The 13,093-nt window shown below is 41.3% G+C and overlaps 1 protein-coding gene across 2 annotated transcripts in view; it reads left to right on the top strand.

The window, feature by feature from the left end:
• Nucleotides 1–13,007, top strand: part of MetRS (methionyl-tRNA synthetase 1) — a 34,941-nt gene extending 21,934 nt beyond the window's left edge. For both annotated transcript variants that reach the window (XM_074108390.1, XM_074108389.1), the window contains exons 18-24: nucleotides 653–785; nucleotides 1,096–1,239; nucleotides 1,615–1,753; nucleotides 2,250–2,321; nucleotides 9,270–9,443; nucleotides 10,506–10,679; nucleotides 10,804–13,007. In XM_074108390.1, the coding sequence (XP_073964491.1) occupies nucleotides 653–785; nucleotides 1,096–1,239; nucleotides 1,615–1,753; nucleotides 2,250–2,321; nucleotides 9,270–9,443; nucleotides 10,506–10,679; nucleotides 10,804–10,917 (950 nt within the window). In that variant the 3' untranslated portion in view covers nucleotides 10,918–13,007. The remainder of the gene's footprint in view (nucleotides 1–652; nucleotides 786–1,095; nucleotides 1,240–1,614; nucleotides 1,754–2,249; nucleotides 2,322–9,269; nucleotides 9,444–10,505; nucleotides 10,680–10,803) is intronic.
• The last annotated feature ends 86 nt before the right edge of the window (nucleotides 13,008–13,093 follow it).

The raw sequence follows: 13,093 nt of genomic DNA, 5'->3' as shown, positions 1-13,093 counted from the left end.
AATCATAATTTGATTGCCTTAGTAGCGACATCTCTTGTCTGGGTGAGCGGTTGGTTCCGATAGAATGTGACGTCTCTCGATGAGAGCGAAAAAATAGATGTCGCTAGTGCTGCTGCATAAGTAGCGTAGTAGAAATAAGCAACCTGAGATATGTATGCATAGGAAAAAATTCGTGTCTAAATTCCTGTCCAGCGGTGGTGTAGGGGTATAGCACGCAGCACGGATTGCTGAGGACCTGGGTTCGATTCCCAGCGCTGGTCTCTTTTTCTGGTTTTCTGTGCATCCATGTCTCAGTTTGTATTTTCGGAATAGGGAATATTACTGCAACGGTCTGCCGTCAGAATGCAGCACTAGCACAAAACGTAAACAGTTTTTTTAATATCTTAAATGTCCGTAGGGTGCCATAATATTATATTATTTTATCAATTTTTTATTTAATATAGCTATCGTTACTGTCGATGTAAATATCATGTTGTTTTAGTAATAAATATCTAATGATCCGTCATGGCGAAAAACTGTAAATAGAACTGACGTTGTCATAGCGGTTTGTTTACTGTACACTGAAATAGGGAATATTGCGCAGAGCTTTGCGTTATATTCCCTATTTCACTGTACGTGGCAGGAAGTGCTGTATACTGTTTAATATTTGCAGCCTACGTCCAGCACATGGAAAAGGGTCGTCTGCGGGAAGCGTTGAAGCACGTCCTGCTCATCTCCAAACTTGGCAACCAGCACATGCAGTCCTCACAGCCCTGGGTGCTCCTCAAAGGCACTGACGATGACAAGTGAGTACCTACATAAAATACATATTAATATTATTGTTACGAATAAGAACGGAAGCTATTACCGTCTCGCTTTCTCTATTTCATAAATCTGCTAAATCTATTCCTTACTTCTATCTATTGTAATGGTTGCCTGGAAGAGATCGTTCTGAAGCGATAAGGCCTATTGCTTACTTTGGAAAATCTATATATACCTGTGTTTTCTGTAGTGTTTACTATGTGTTGGTGTGCAATAAAGAGTTATTGTATTGTATTGCATTTTGAAGGAGCAAGGCAGCCTTTTCGAGCTAGTGAGGTGAATGTATTTTTACAGGGAGCGCGGCGCGACAGCGATAGCACTATGCTGCCAACTAGTGGCGCTGTTGTGCGCACTGATAGCGCCATACATGCCGGCCGCCGCGCGTCGCCTGCGCGCGCAGCTTAACGTCACACCCGAAGCGTTAAGGATCAACCCACAGTTAGTATTACTTCACTATAAGCTCATGACAGCTATTTTTGACAGCCATCTTATGACTTAAACTTCACTATGACTCGCTAATGTATAGCAAGAAAAGAGTAGTGCCAACTACTGACCCTTGAGGAACACCAGCGTTAAATACTAGTTGGTAGGACAAGTAACCGTGAACTACTTATTGTATTGGACCTATCCTGAAAAAAGCTAACTGTCCAAATGCACAACCAGGTAGATATGCATTGGGAATGATGTTTTCTCAGAAGCCTATCGGCAGCATACTCTGTCAAAAGCCTTTCATAAATCGAAAGCACTAAGGAATAGTTAAAATACAAGTGATAGTACATTTAGCTGTATTCTCATATCTTTTTTTGTTAACAGAAACCCTTCCCTCATCCAATATTTACCGGCCGGTCATGGACTCGGCAAACCGGAACCGTTATTCTCCAAGATAGAACCGGATGTGCTTGAAAAACTGAAAGCCAAATATGCCGGCACACAGGACGATAGGGAAAAGAAGGTAGCTATTGCAATTTTATGTTTAGACATAGACAGGTTAAATAGCTGATTGTGTATTGTAAAATCTAGTTTTAGTCCGCGCACTAAAAACTAGTTTTAATAGTATTGTATTTTGTTTCTTTTCTTTAGTACAATAAAGATTTTACATACATACTAGTTTTTAGCGTAGAATGGTAACAATAATAAACAATTTATTGTATCTGGCGATATTTTGCGGAGGTTCATATCAATGAACTATAAATTACTTTGCTCATCCGCGACCTTGTGATAGTCTGTACAACAAATGTGTGTTCATGCAGTTTCTCCACCTCCACACTGTAAGAACTCACACAAATCCATCAATCATCACTACCACACTACACTGACGCGTTTCGGACTCAACCCGAGTTCATCCTCAGAGCAATACAACTGTTCACCACACCACAAGATGTTAAACATTGTTTTGTAAAACTATTATAATATATCCTAATACTAAAGGTTTTGTTATGCATTTGCAGCTAAATGGTGACATTACGACTGCGGGGTCCAATTCAAGTGTGGCTGAATTAGAAGCAGCTGTGGCGGCGCAGGTAAATATACCTTCATTCGTGCTTACGAGAGTGCTTGAGAGTGACGTCACGGACGGCGATACATCTGTACACGGTCGTGTTATCGGAACGCAATTAAATTCATTGTTAAGAAAATACGAGGTTTTTCGCGTCGCGAGTGTGCCCCCTAGTGTCGGATAGCGGAGTGAGAGTGTTCGCAGACCACAACATAGTGCTACACATTAAAAAGATACAATTAATATTGATCGCGTTTGATTATTGTGCAAGTGGGTAGAACTATAAATAAAAACAAACTGTATTTTATCAATTTTTAAATTATAATATTAATAATTATCAGGAACAATATTTAGCAATAATTAGTAGACATGGCAAAGTGTACTGTTTGTGGAAAATTCCTCCCGACAACAGGTGTCGCTGCCTGTACGCTTTGCCAGTGTAAATACCACAAGGGCTGTGTGGCGGTGCCTGATGGAATGGCTGTTGCGAGGGACTGGGTTTGCCCCGAATGTAAAAGCAAGCCGAAAAGGGCCGATAACAACAGCACACCGGGGAAGGGAGCCAGCGGGTCGCCGGCTGCGGCTGCGGCTCCGGCGGGGGCCCCCACTCCCCCCTCGGGCGGGGAGACTGAGGTCGCGGCGCTGCGCAGAGAGATGGCGGAATATATCGCCGAGCAGCGCGAATTCCGCGCTGAGATCCGGGCCTCCCTCAAGAGTATGGGGGAGCGGATGGACGAGATCGAGCGGCGACTGGACGCGGTCGAGAGCAGGGAGGCGGAGGTGGCGCCGCGCGGCGGCGACGTAGAGCAGCTGCAACAGACCGTGGAACGCCTGCAGCTCGAGCTCAACGACCGCGACCAGGACGCGCTGCTGGCCGACCTCGACATCGGGCAGCTGCCGGAGGAGCCGGGAGAGAACGTCGTGCACACAGTCACCGTGCTCGCCGCCAAGCTGGGCGTGACCCTCGAGCCGCGCGACGTGGTGTTCGCGGAGCGAGTGGGCGCGCCGACGGCGGCGGCGGCGGCGGGACGGGCGCGCCGCGTCGTGGTGCGTCTAACGCGCCGCCAGCTGCGGGACGACTTGCTGCGCGCGGCGCGCGTGCGCCGCAACGTCAGCTCGGCCGACGTGGGGCAGGCGGGGCCGCCCCGCCGAGTCTACGTCAACGAGCGGCTGACACGAGTGAACCGCCAGCTGTTCCACCGAGTAAGGGAGGAGTGTCACAGATGCCAGTGGCGGTTCTCCTGGACTAGGCGAGGCCGTATCTACGCCCGGCAGGGTGAAGGCAAGCAGGCCTTTTGCCTCCGCTCCGATGCAGACCTGGAAAGGGTTTTTGGCTCAGACTCGGTTTGTACAGGAAATAAACAAACAAATTAAATTGTATCATATCATTTATTCATGTGCAATGAAAACATATACAACTAAGCAAAAGGGACTAAACCAAATATACAATACAGGAATGCATATTACGACAAACACTATATACAAATATATAAATTACAGGCTTAATTCTATATACAATTTATCTATACATATAGCTGGATTGAAATGTTATTTAAATAAGATATACTATTACTATTCATTGATATGCTATTTACACTATTATCACTACTTCATATTGTTTATTGTTATAGCGTGTATACAAATGTGTGTAATTTCAAATAAAGATAATGCATAAAAAGCAATTAAAAGTTGGTTTGTATAATGCAGGTTCTTTGTGTACAAATCACGATAACATTGCTGTATTGTGTGCACGGCATAACTTGGCATTATTGGCAATAAATGAAACATGGATCAGAGCGGGGGAGGATGGGCGTGCAGCCGTGATACCAGGCTACCGGTTCCGACATAGTCCGCGACCACAAGGCGAACGATCACGTGGAGGAGGAGTCGGGTACTATACAGACTGTATTATGAAATTTCGCACCTGGCCTCACCCGGTCGACCCTGCACACAGGTTGGTTGAGCAGATGTGGGTCACATGCACCCTTAACGGAAAGAAAATAGTGATAGGTACTGCATATCGTCCGCCATGGATGAATTCTGACTTATTCTTTGATGCTCTCAGTGACTCTATTAGCTCTATACCTGAATATGACCACATTATATTATTGGGAGATTTTAACATTAATTTATTGGGTAAAATGGATAGTAAAATTTCAAAGTTACATACGTTCTTGTCTACTTTTAATCTATCTCAATTGATAACAAAGCCTACACATTTTACAGAGACCAGCCAGACACTGTTGGATGTAGTATGTACGGACTTGACAGCTAAAGACATAATGGTTGAACATGTTGGAGGCTCCCTTTATGGTCACTGCCTTATTGTGTGTGAACTAAATATTCGATATGAGAGGCCTAAGCCATACACTATAACTTACAGAGCATTAAAAAATATAACAACAAAAAACTTTGACCTGAGTTTACAGAGGGAGGACTGGAGCCTATGTGGTAATGTCAATGTTATGGTTAGCAGTCTCAACCACCGCATGGTAACATTATTTGATCATTTTGCACCTGTGAAGTCAGTAGTAATCAGGCATAAATCATATCCCTGGATCACAGATACAGTAAAGCTAATGATGGAGTTGCGAGACAAGGCCTTATCTCAGTATCACAGGACAAAATCTGACAGTAAAAAACAGTATTATAGGTCTTTGAAATCCATAGTAAATAGGGCACTTTACACAGAAAAAATTGCTTATTTTAAAAAGGAAATTAATAGTAAAATACATGTCCCTAAGACCCTTTGGAATAACCTCAAATCTACCTTATTACCTAAAAGTGACACAGAATTACCTTCCAATTTCAATGACCCAAATGTAATAAACAATCACTTCCTTAAATTACCATGTACCAGAGACATCACTATTTCGCAATTGACATATTTTGAATTTTTTAGGTTTAGTAATAATAATTTTAAAATGGAAACAGTTAGTATAGACAAAGTTACACAAATTATTAAAAGTTTAAAAACAAATGCAGAAGGTTATGATGGCATTAATTTAAATATGATAATCATGACATTACCATACACACTAGACATAATTACTAAAATAATAAATAAATCAATAACTACATCTATAGTCCCAGATGTATGGAAAATAGCATCTGTGCGACCTTTGCCAAAAACTAAAAATCCCACAGATTTGAAAGAACTCAGACCTGTCAGCATTTTGCCCTGCTTCTCTAAAGTACTAGAGAAGGTTGTATGTATGCAACTAACCAATTATTTGGAGAGAAATGAAATTCTGCCGGAGTTCCAGTCAGGCTTCAGAAAAGGGAGGAGTACTGTGACCGCACTATTGGATATCACCGATAACATAATCTGTGCGCAGGATGAGGGAATGTGCACATTTTTGGTACTGCTAGACTTCTCAAGGGCATTCGATTCTTTAAATATAAGCTTGTTATTGTCTAAACTGAGTTATTATGGGTTTGATAGTAATTCATTGCGTTGGTTTGACAGCTACCTTAGCAATCGATTCCAGTACGTAAATGTGACTCGTAGTGATGGTTCCTCACAAATTTCAGATAATGTGGAAGTAAAAAGAGGCGTACCGCAAGGTTCCATCCTCGGCCCAATTTTGTTTATTTTGTATTTGGCTGACATAAAAACGCAAATTACTAATGCCAGGTACCATATATATGCTGACGACATACAAATCTATATCTCTTGTAAGCCAACAGAGGCTGACGCAGCAGTAAGAAAACTAAACGAGGACCTTGCTAGGATAGCTACTTGGGCGTCAAACAACTCACTACTTCTCAATCCTACAAAGACCAAATACATAGTTATCGGCAGTAAGCAACAGTTGTCTGCTCTGAGATACACTGTAGACGTTAAAGTACTGGATAAAAGTATAGAGCGGGTGTATGAGGCACGCAATCTGGGTCTTTTAATTGATAGCGAATTGCGATATGAGAAGCATATTGCCAACACAGTACAAAACTGTTTCTATAAGATAAAAGTGCTGTATAAAGCTAGGGCTTTCTTAAGTGAGAAGTTGAGAATACAGCTAGTGGAGTCACTGGTGCTATCGAAATTAAATTACATGGATGTGGTGTATGGACCGCGTTTGCTGGCAAAAACTAAAAAACTAATCCAGAGAGTCCAAAATGCCTGTTCACGCTTCTGTTTTAATATTCCGTTAAGGGCTCATGTAACTCCTTTTCTAAATAAACACATAATGCTCAAAATGCATCACCGACGTAAACTTCATTTGGCTTGTTTACTTTTTGACGTACTTAAGCACAGAGCTCCAATGTATCTTGTAAACAAACTCACATTATCGTCTTGCCTGAGGTCAAGTGGAGAGCGGAAGCGTGCCACACAACTGCTTATGCCTCGCCACAAAACAGCTGCTTTTCGTGGCAGTTTCAGGTATGCAGCCACGAAATGCTGGAACAATATTCCGCCCCCAATCCGAGACCTAAAATGCATACAAAATTTTAAATTAAAGCTAAAAAAAATGATGTTTGAACACCAAATGATTCAGGAGATGCAGAGCCATGATACGAGTGCAATCTGAGTATGTTTTGTTAATCGAATTTCTTGCCTCAAATGGAATAGGTACATACCTCGAGTTTTTGTCCCATTTGCATCGGAGCGGATGTAGCTGTTTTTGAAGTCATGAGCCTTTGAATGATGTTAGGTGCAGACACTTAACGGCTTTTGAGTCTTATTTTTCAATTTGTTTCAAGTATTTATTAACACTTGTCTTTTGTCTTTAAATATTAGTTTTTAAGGTTAGTCAAGCACAGTAGGTATCTAAAGCAGTAGCCAGTCTGTTCAGTGACACTGACATTCGGCATAGGCCACAGATGGGATATGACATGACAGTTGGCAGATTGTGCATATCGACGTCTGTGGTCTATGGATGGTTGAGTGGTGTGTCGTCTCTTTCTTTTACTGTGATGTTTATAATTTATTCTTGTGCACGTGTCTTTTGTCTGGTTTTGCGTTCTGTTTGTTTTCATTATTGTTATTATTTTTATTTAAATTATTTTACTTTCTATTTGTTTCTTTTTAGATTTACTTTTGAATTTATGTCGCCTTCCGTGAAGTCGCCAAGCGGTCTCAGCGGAAGACCAGCGTTGGCCTCTACGGCCAACACTATGCTGAGCTGAGACCGTTTCGCGATTTCGCAAATACTGTCGTTAATATTTATTTTATGGTTGTTTTATTTTGTGTACTTACTTATAATATGTATTTTCGAATTAGCGAATAAACGTTTCTATTTCTATTTCTATTTCTATTTCTTAATTCTGAAACCAGTGCTCAAGATACTTCGTAAAATGGAAAAAAATGGGGATTCCGTATCTATCGAATAAGATATGTGTGTGTCTTCTGTGTTAGTGAATAAATGTCTTCTTTCTTCTTTCTTTCTTTCTTTCTTTCATATGAGGAGATACGTAGAAGGTCACGGACATAGCCAAGTGTATTAGCTTGTCAAAGTGGCAATGGGCAGGCCATATAGCACGGAGAACAGATGGCCGTTGGGGCCGAATAGTTATATAATGGAGACCGCGCGGCAAGCGCAGCGTAGGACGTCCACGAACGAGATGGACGGATGACCTGGTTAAAGCCGCGGGTTCACGGTGGATGCAGGCAGCTTCAAACCGAAGCAACTGGAGGTCTATGGGGGAGGCCTATGTCCAACAGTGGACGGCCTGCGGCTGGCATGATGATAATGGATGGTGATGACCAATATGTTACGAAGCGTAACTTTGGTGCCGTTGACAGATGTATGGCGTAATGCTACGTACAGAGCGTTTTTATCTAGAATTACATCACACATTTAGGGGGGGGGGGGGGAGTTAGGCAGTTTGTGACAGTAGGTTCTTTATGAATGGCCCTTTATCACCTAAGCAATATAGATATATGTAGCATGTACCTAGCATGGAAACATATATGAACATTATATTTTAATTATAGATGAGGGCTCGCCCGCCCTTTGCACTCCTTAGTTATAAAATCTTAAATAATAAAGATTATTAGCTAAGTAATTATAAAAAAATTGTAATGATATTCTGATTTATAATAAACAGTTTAAATTTTTTTTTTTATCACTATGGCATAGTAAGTATATGAAAGGTCCACGGAAAGAACGTGTCTCGTCACCTAAGCAACTTTTTGAGTTATAGCTGTTTGAAAGTTAGTCATCACGAACAATTACTATGGTTACCATTTATTCAAAGGTTAAAAAGTTATTTGTGTCACAAGGGAGCAAAATGGTGTATTTACGGCGTGGGCGTACATTGAATCCAGAATGTAGCGAAGGATTCTGCAATGGAATCCTGAGCGTAGCGAGGGATTCTTAAGTAGAATCCTGAGCGTAATGAGGGATTCAAGTGTTAACGCCCAAGATGAAAATAATTTTGCTCCCGAGTGGCTCATACAACTTTTCACACCGAGCATTAGGAAAATTGAAAAAAAAAAAAAAACTAAATATTATTATAGAACAACCAGCATAGAAAATGGCGTGGCTTTACGATTATCAACTTCAAAAAATGGCATTTGCAATAAAACAGCCCTGAAAAGTCTTGAACAGAAAAGCTGCACTTTGCTCCCTCTCGTCAGGGAGGAAAAGTTACTTTTCTGAAGGAGAGGTGTGAAAGAAATATTATACATTGTTTTCAGATTATTTAATTCAATGGTAAGTCATAGTACTTTGGGAGCTCTACGTTTTGAAGTTAAAATCGCAATTTTAAAAAAAGGTGACTAGGCATTTTCTTTCCGTTGACCCTTCATATATATTTTTATTTTTTATTTTTTTTTAATATATATAAATAATAATAAATAAATAATAAAAAAAATATTAAATGACTAGTAACAAACACACACACACACACACACACACACACATTCAACCTTTCGCATTTATAATATAAGTAGAATTAGTGCATTCGAGGAGTCACTAAATTGATTCAAACGATCAATGAAGAATGGAAATCTGTTTTTTTAACGCAGGGTGAAAGAGTACGGAACCTAAAAGCATCGACTAAAGATAAGACTGTTTGGACACCGGAAGTGAACAAGCTGCTGGAACTGAAGAAACAGCTGGCAGCGGCGCAGGCGCAGCCCCAAGCCCCGCCCACTTCCGGCGACAGTGTTGCCAGCTTAGAGAAAGCTATTGCTGAACAGGTATTGCTTTATATTTGTTGGATCCATAAGATATATAATATGAAGAATTTTGAACATGAAACTACCGAGAGACTCACTCATATTAAATGATATTGTAACGGATAACTCACGTCTTAAATCGAGTTTAGCTCGACTTGTGTCGGGCTACTTCGTAGCCCTTCTTCCTAGGAGCAACGCGACTCGGGCGGCTGCTACAACACGCGCACTACGCGCCACCGCAACCCGACGAAACTAACACCGGCGCACAACTACCCGCGTTTTCATCCATACTTTTGTTGTAACTGTCAAATTTGCAACAAGGCGTACTAGTTACTAACGCGTTAGTTGTATAAATGTGATGCCGATACCGTCTCTGTTTGTTTTGTTTGAATAGACTGAGACGGCATCACATTTATCCGTCAAATAAAATTAATAAATCGGTGGTGAAACAGCCCCTTAGCGACTGTGTTGTCTTTTTAACCGACTTCAAAAAAAATAGGTTATTTATAGTATGAATTTTTTGAGGTGTCCCGATCTCGTTAACAGCCCACCTTTCGAACAAAGCCTTTGTTATTATTATTATGTCCTCAAGTGTATAATCTTGTTTAAAATGAACAGAAATATAAGATAAAATAGCTCATGAAACTACCGTGAGACTCACTCATATTAAATATAATGACCCGGATAACTCACGTCTTAAATCGAGTTTAGCACGACATGTTTCGCGCTAACGAAGACGAAGGGCTACGGATTAGCCCGAAACATGTCGAGCTAAACTCGATTTAAGATGTGAGTTATCCGGGTCATTATATTTAATATAAAATAGCTCATTGAAATAACGACTTTATTATTTACAATAGAGTTCATTTTAAATAAAACTGTTGGCAGATAATATTTTTCAAAATTCAGTGCGTCGCAGACAAGCAGCCTCATGAAATAGTATTATCTGCGAACGAGTATTTATTTTAAACAATAGAATACAATGACTTTGTTCGAAAGGTGGGCTGTTAACGAGATCGGGACACCTCAAAAAATTCATAATATACCCCCTGTGGAAAAACAAAAATTATGTTTTATTTTTAGGGTGATAAAGTGAGACAACTGAAAGCTTCTACGAAAGACAAAGCCGTATGGGCGCCCGAAGTGAACAAGCTGCTGGAACTGAAGAAACAGCTGGCAGCGGCGCAGGCGCAGCCCCAAGCCCCGCCCACTTCCGGCGACAGTGTTGCCAGCTTGGAGAAAGCTATCGCTGAACAGGTATACAATACAATATTGATTATATGTAAGGTATTTATTGTATGTGCCAAGTTGCTTGCGAGGCAATAGGTCAAACCACTGGGCCCCATCCCTGACTTAATATACACACTTTGTTTTGCTACAGGGTGATAAAGTCCGGAAGCTAAAAGCGTCTACTAAAGACAAGACGGTGTGGGCGCCCGAGGTCAACGTCCTCCTCGACTTGAAGAAGAAACTCGCCGCGCTGCAGACCAAGTAGACATAAGTTTGACCTCGTAAGGCCCAACGTGTATTTGGATTTACATTATTTCAACGGGATGTGAACTTTTCGCGTCAAGTTAAATCCACACTAATCAAAAATTAATGAAGGTTTCTTGACGAAATATCGAGAGATCCGTTTGACGTTACAGTCTTGTTAAATACTGCACATTATGTTGGTACAGTCAGCTGCAGAGAAAAGGTACCCTTGTAACGGCGGTATCCATACTTACCCTTTTCACTGGTACCCTTTTCGTTTGAGGTTTAACACGTTCGGCCCCGGCAACGAACCACTAAGCTCTTACGCTATGTTTACGCATATCCCACAGCAGTCACTTCTATGCCAATAAAAAATATCAAAATATCAAATATCATGGTACACTTGACACCAATTGACCTAGTCCCAAACTAAGCAAAGCTTGTACTATGGACACTAGGCAACGGATAAACATACTTATATAGATAAATACATACCTTAATACATATTAAACATCCAAGACCCGAGAACAAACATTCGTATTATTTATACAAATATCTGCCCCACAATGACACGTATACTTGTCACGGACGTAATAAAGTAAAGTCGTGTCAAAATAATTCGTACCTCCTAAAGGCTGGCATGGCGTAAGGGCTTAGCGGAACGTTGCCGGAGCCGAATGTGACGATCCACTAAGCTCTTACGCTAGGCATAGCGTATATCCCACCGCAGTCACAAATACGTGTCACTGGCAAAGGGGTAAGAACGAAAAAGTCCCAGACGTTCTGTCACTGGGGCCGAACGTGTTAAGTTCCGTCTGTCACTAAATGCTCATTCATTGGTGGTTTCAAAATATTGTGCAGTGAATTTTTTTACGATGTAAATTCAACATTACTCTTGAAGCAATTAGTAGATTCTGTAAATCTATTTGTATAGTGAGTTTTACGAAGCTAACCATGGCCTTACATCCTTACATCTTACGTCAGCCTTTCGGACGAGCTTGTTAGCGCTCTTCATACTATAGGGAATGTTACGCGAAACTCTGCGCAGGGGGCGACACTAGCGCAAATCGTAAACAAACCGCCATGACAACGTCAGTTCTCTTTATAGTTTGTCGCCATGATGGATCATGTCATGACATATTTATTAGTAACAAAATAACATGATAGTAACGATAAAGCAATATTTTTTAAAAATTAACTCGATTAATATGATATTATACGTATCGACAATGCCTGGAAGAGCTTCTGGTCCATCAAGAAGCTATTGAAGGGCAACCTTCCACTGTCACTTAAGCGGAAACTGGTCGACTCTTCTATACTGCCTATCTTAACCTACGGTGCCCAAACATGGTCCTTAACCGAAATTCAGAAGTCCAAGTTGAAGGTTTGCCAGAGGGCTATGGAGCGCAGCATTTTGAGTGTCAAAAGAACAGATCGGATCAGGAACACCACACTGCGCTCGAAAACGTGCATAGCAGATGTCGGGAGAGAAACCGCCAGGCTGAAGTGGGACTGGGCTGGCCATATCTGCCGCATGCACCCGAAGAGATGGGCACAGGTTACTACCCAGTGGGCGCCCCTAGATGGTCAACGGAGGCGCGGCAGACCGATACGGAGGTGGCGGGACGACTTGGACGCATTCAGAAACGACTGGCAAAACTTAGCTGCCGACAGGGGAAGTTGGAAATCCGAGGGAGAGGCCTTTGCCCAGCAGTGGGACATAGAAAATGGCTAACAAAAAAAAATATTTTATTATGGCATCCTACAGACATTTAAGTCATTGAAAAATATGTTAACGGTTCGTGCTAGTGCTGCATTCTGGCGGTAGAACATTGCAGTAATATTCCCTATTGTGCAATAGGAGTCCACCCGCTCCGTGCAAGCGTCAGCTAGCGTTGGCCCTTTGGGTTCCGTAATCGTCTATGGATGTGAATGATCTCCGTTTAATTTTAAATGTTCAAGGGCCGTGACATATTGTGAGTTCATTATTTATATACACGGTACTTAGGTATACATAAATTATTTATTGCCTACAAATGACTTTTATTCCAATCCATAAATTACTTCGAACCAGTTTTGACCCTATGTAGAACCCCCTGGTAAACATTTCATTTTTTTTTTCATTTTCATTTTCATTTTCATGTTCGGTAAAACTTTTACCGAACCGAATATTCGGCATGGTTGATTCCTAAGTAGAA

Source organism: Choristoneura fumiferana, chromosome 27 (genome assembly GCF_025370935.1).
Source record: "Choristoneura fumiferana chromosome 27, NRCan_CFum_1, whole genome shotgun sequence".
Taxonomy (NCBI): domain Eukaryota; kingdom Metazoa; phylum Arthropoda; class Insecta; order Lepidoptera; family Tortricidae; genus Choristoneura; species Choristoneura fumiferana.
Note: the sequence above shows the minus strand (reverse complement) of the source record. Positions and strands in the feature narration are given on the sequence as shown.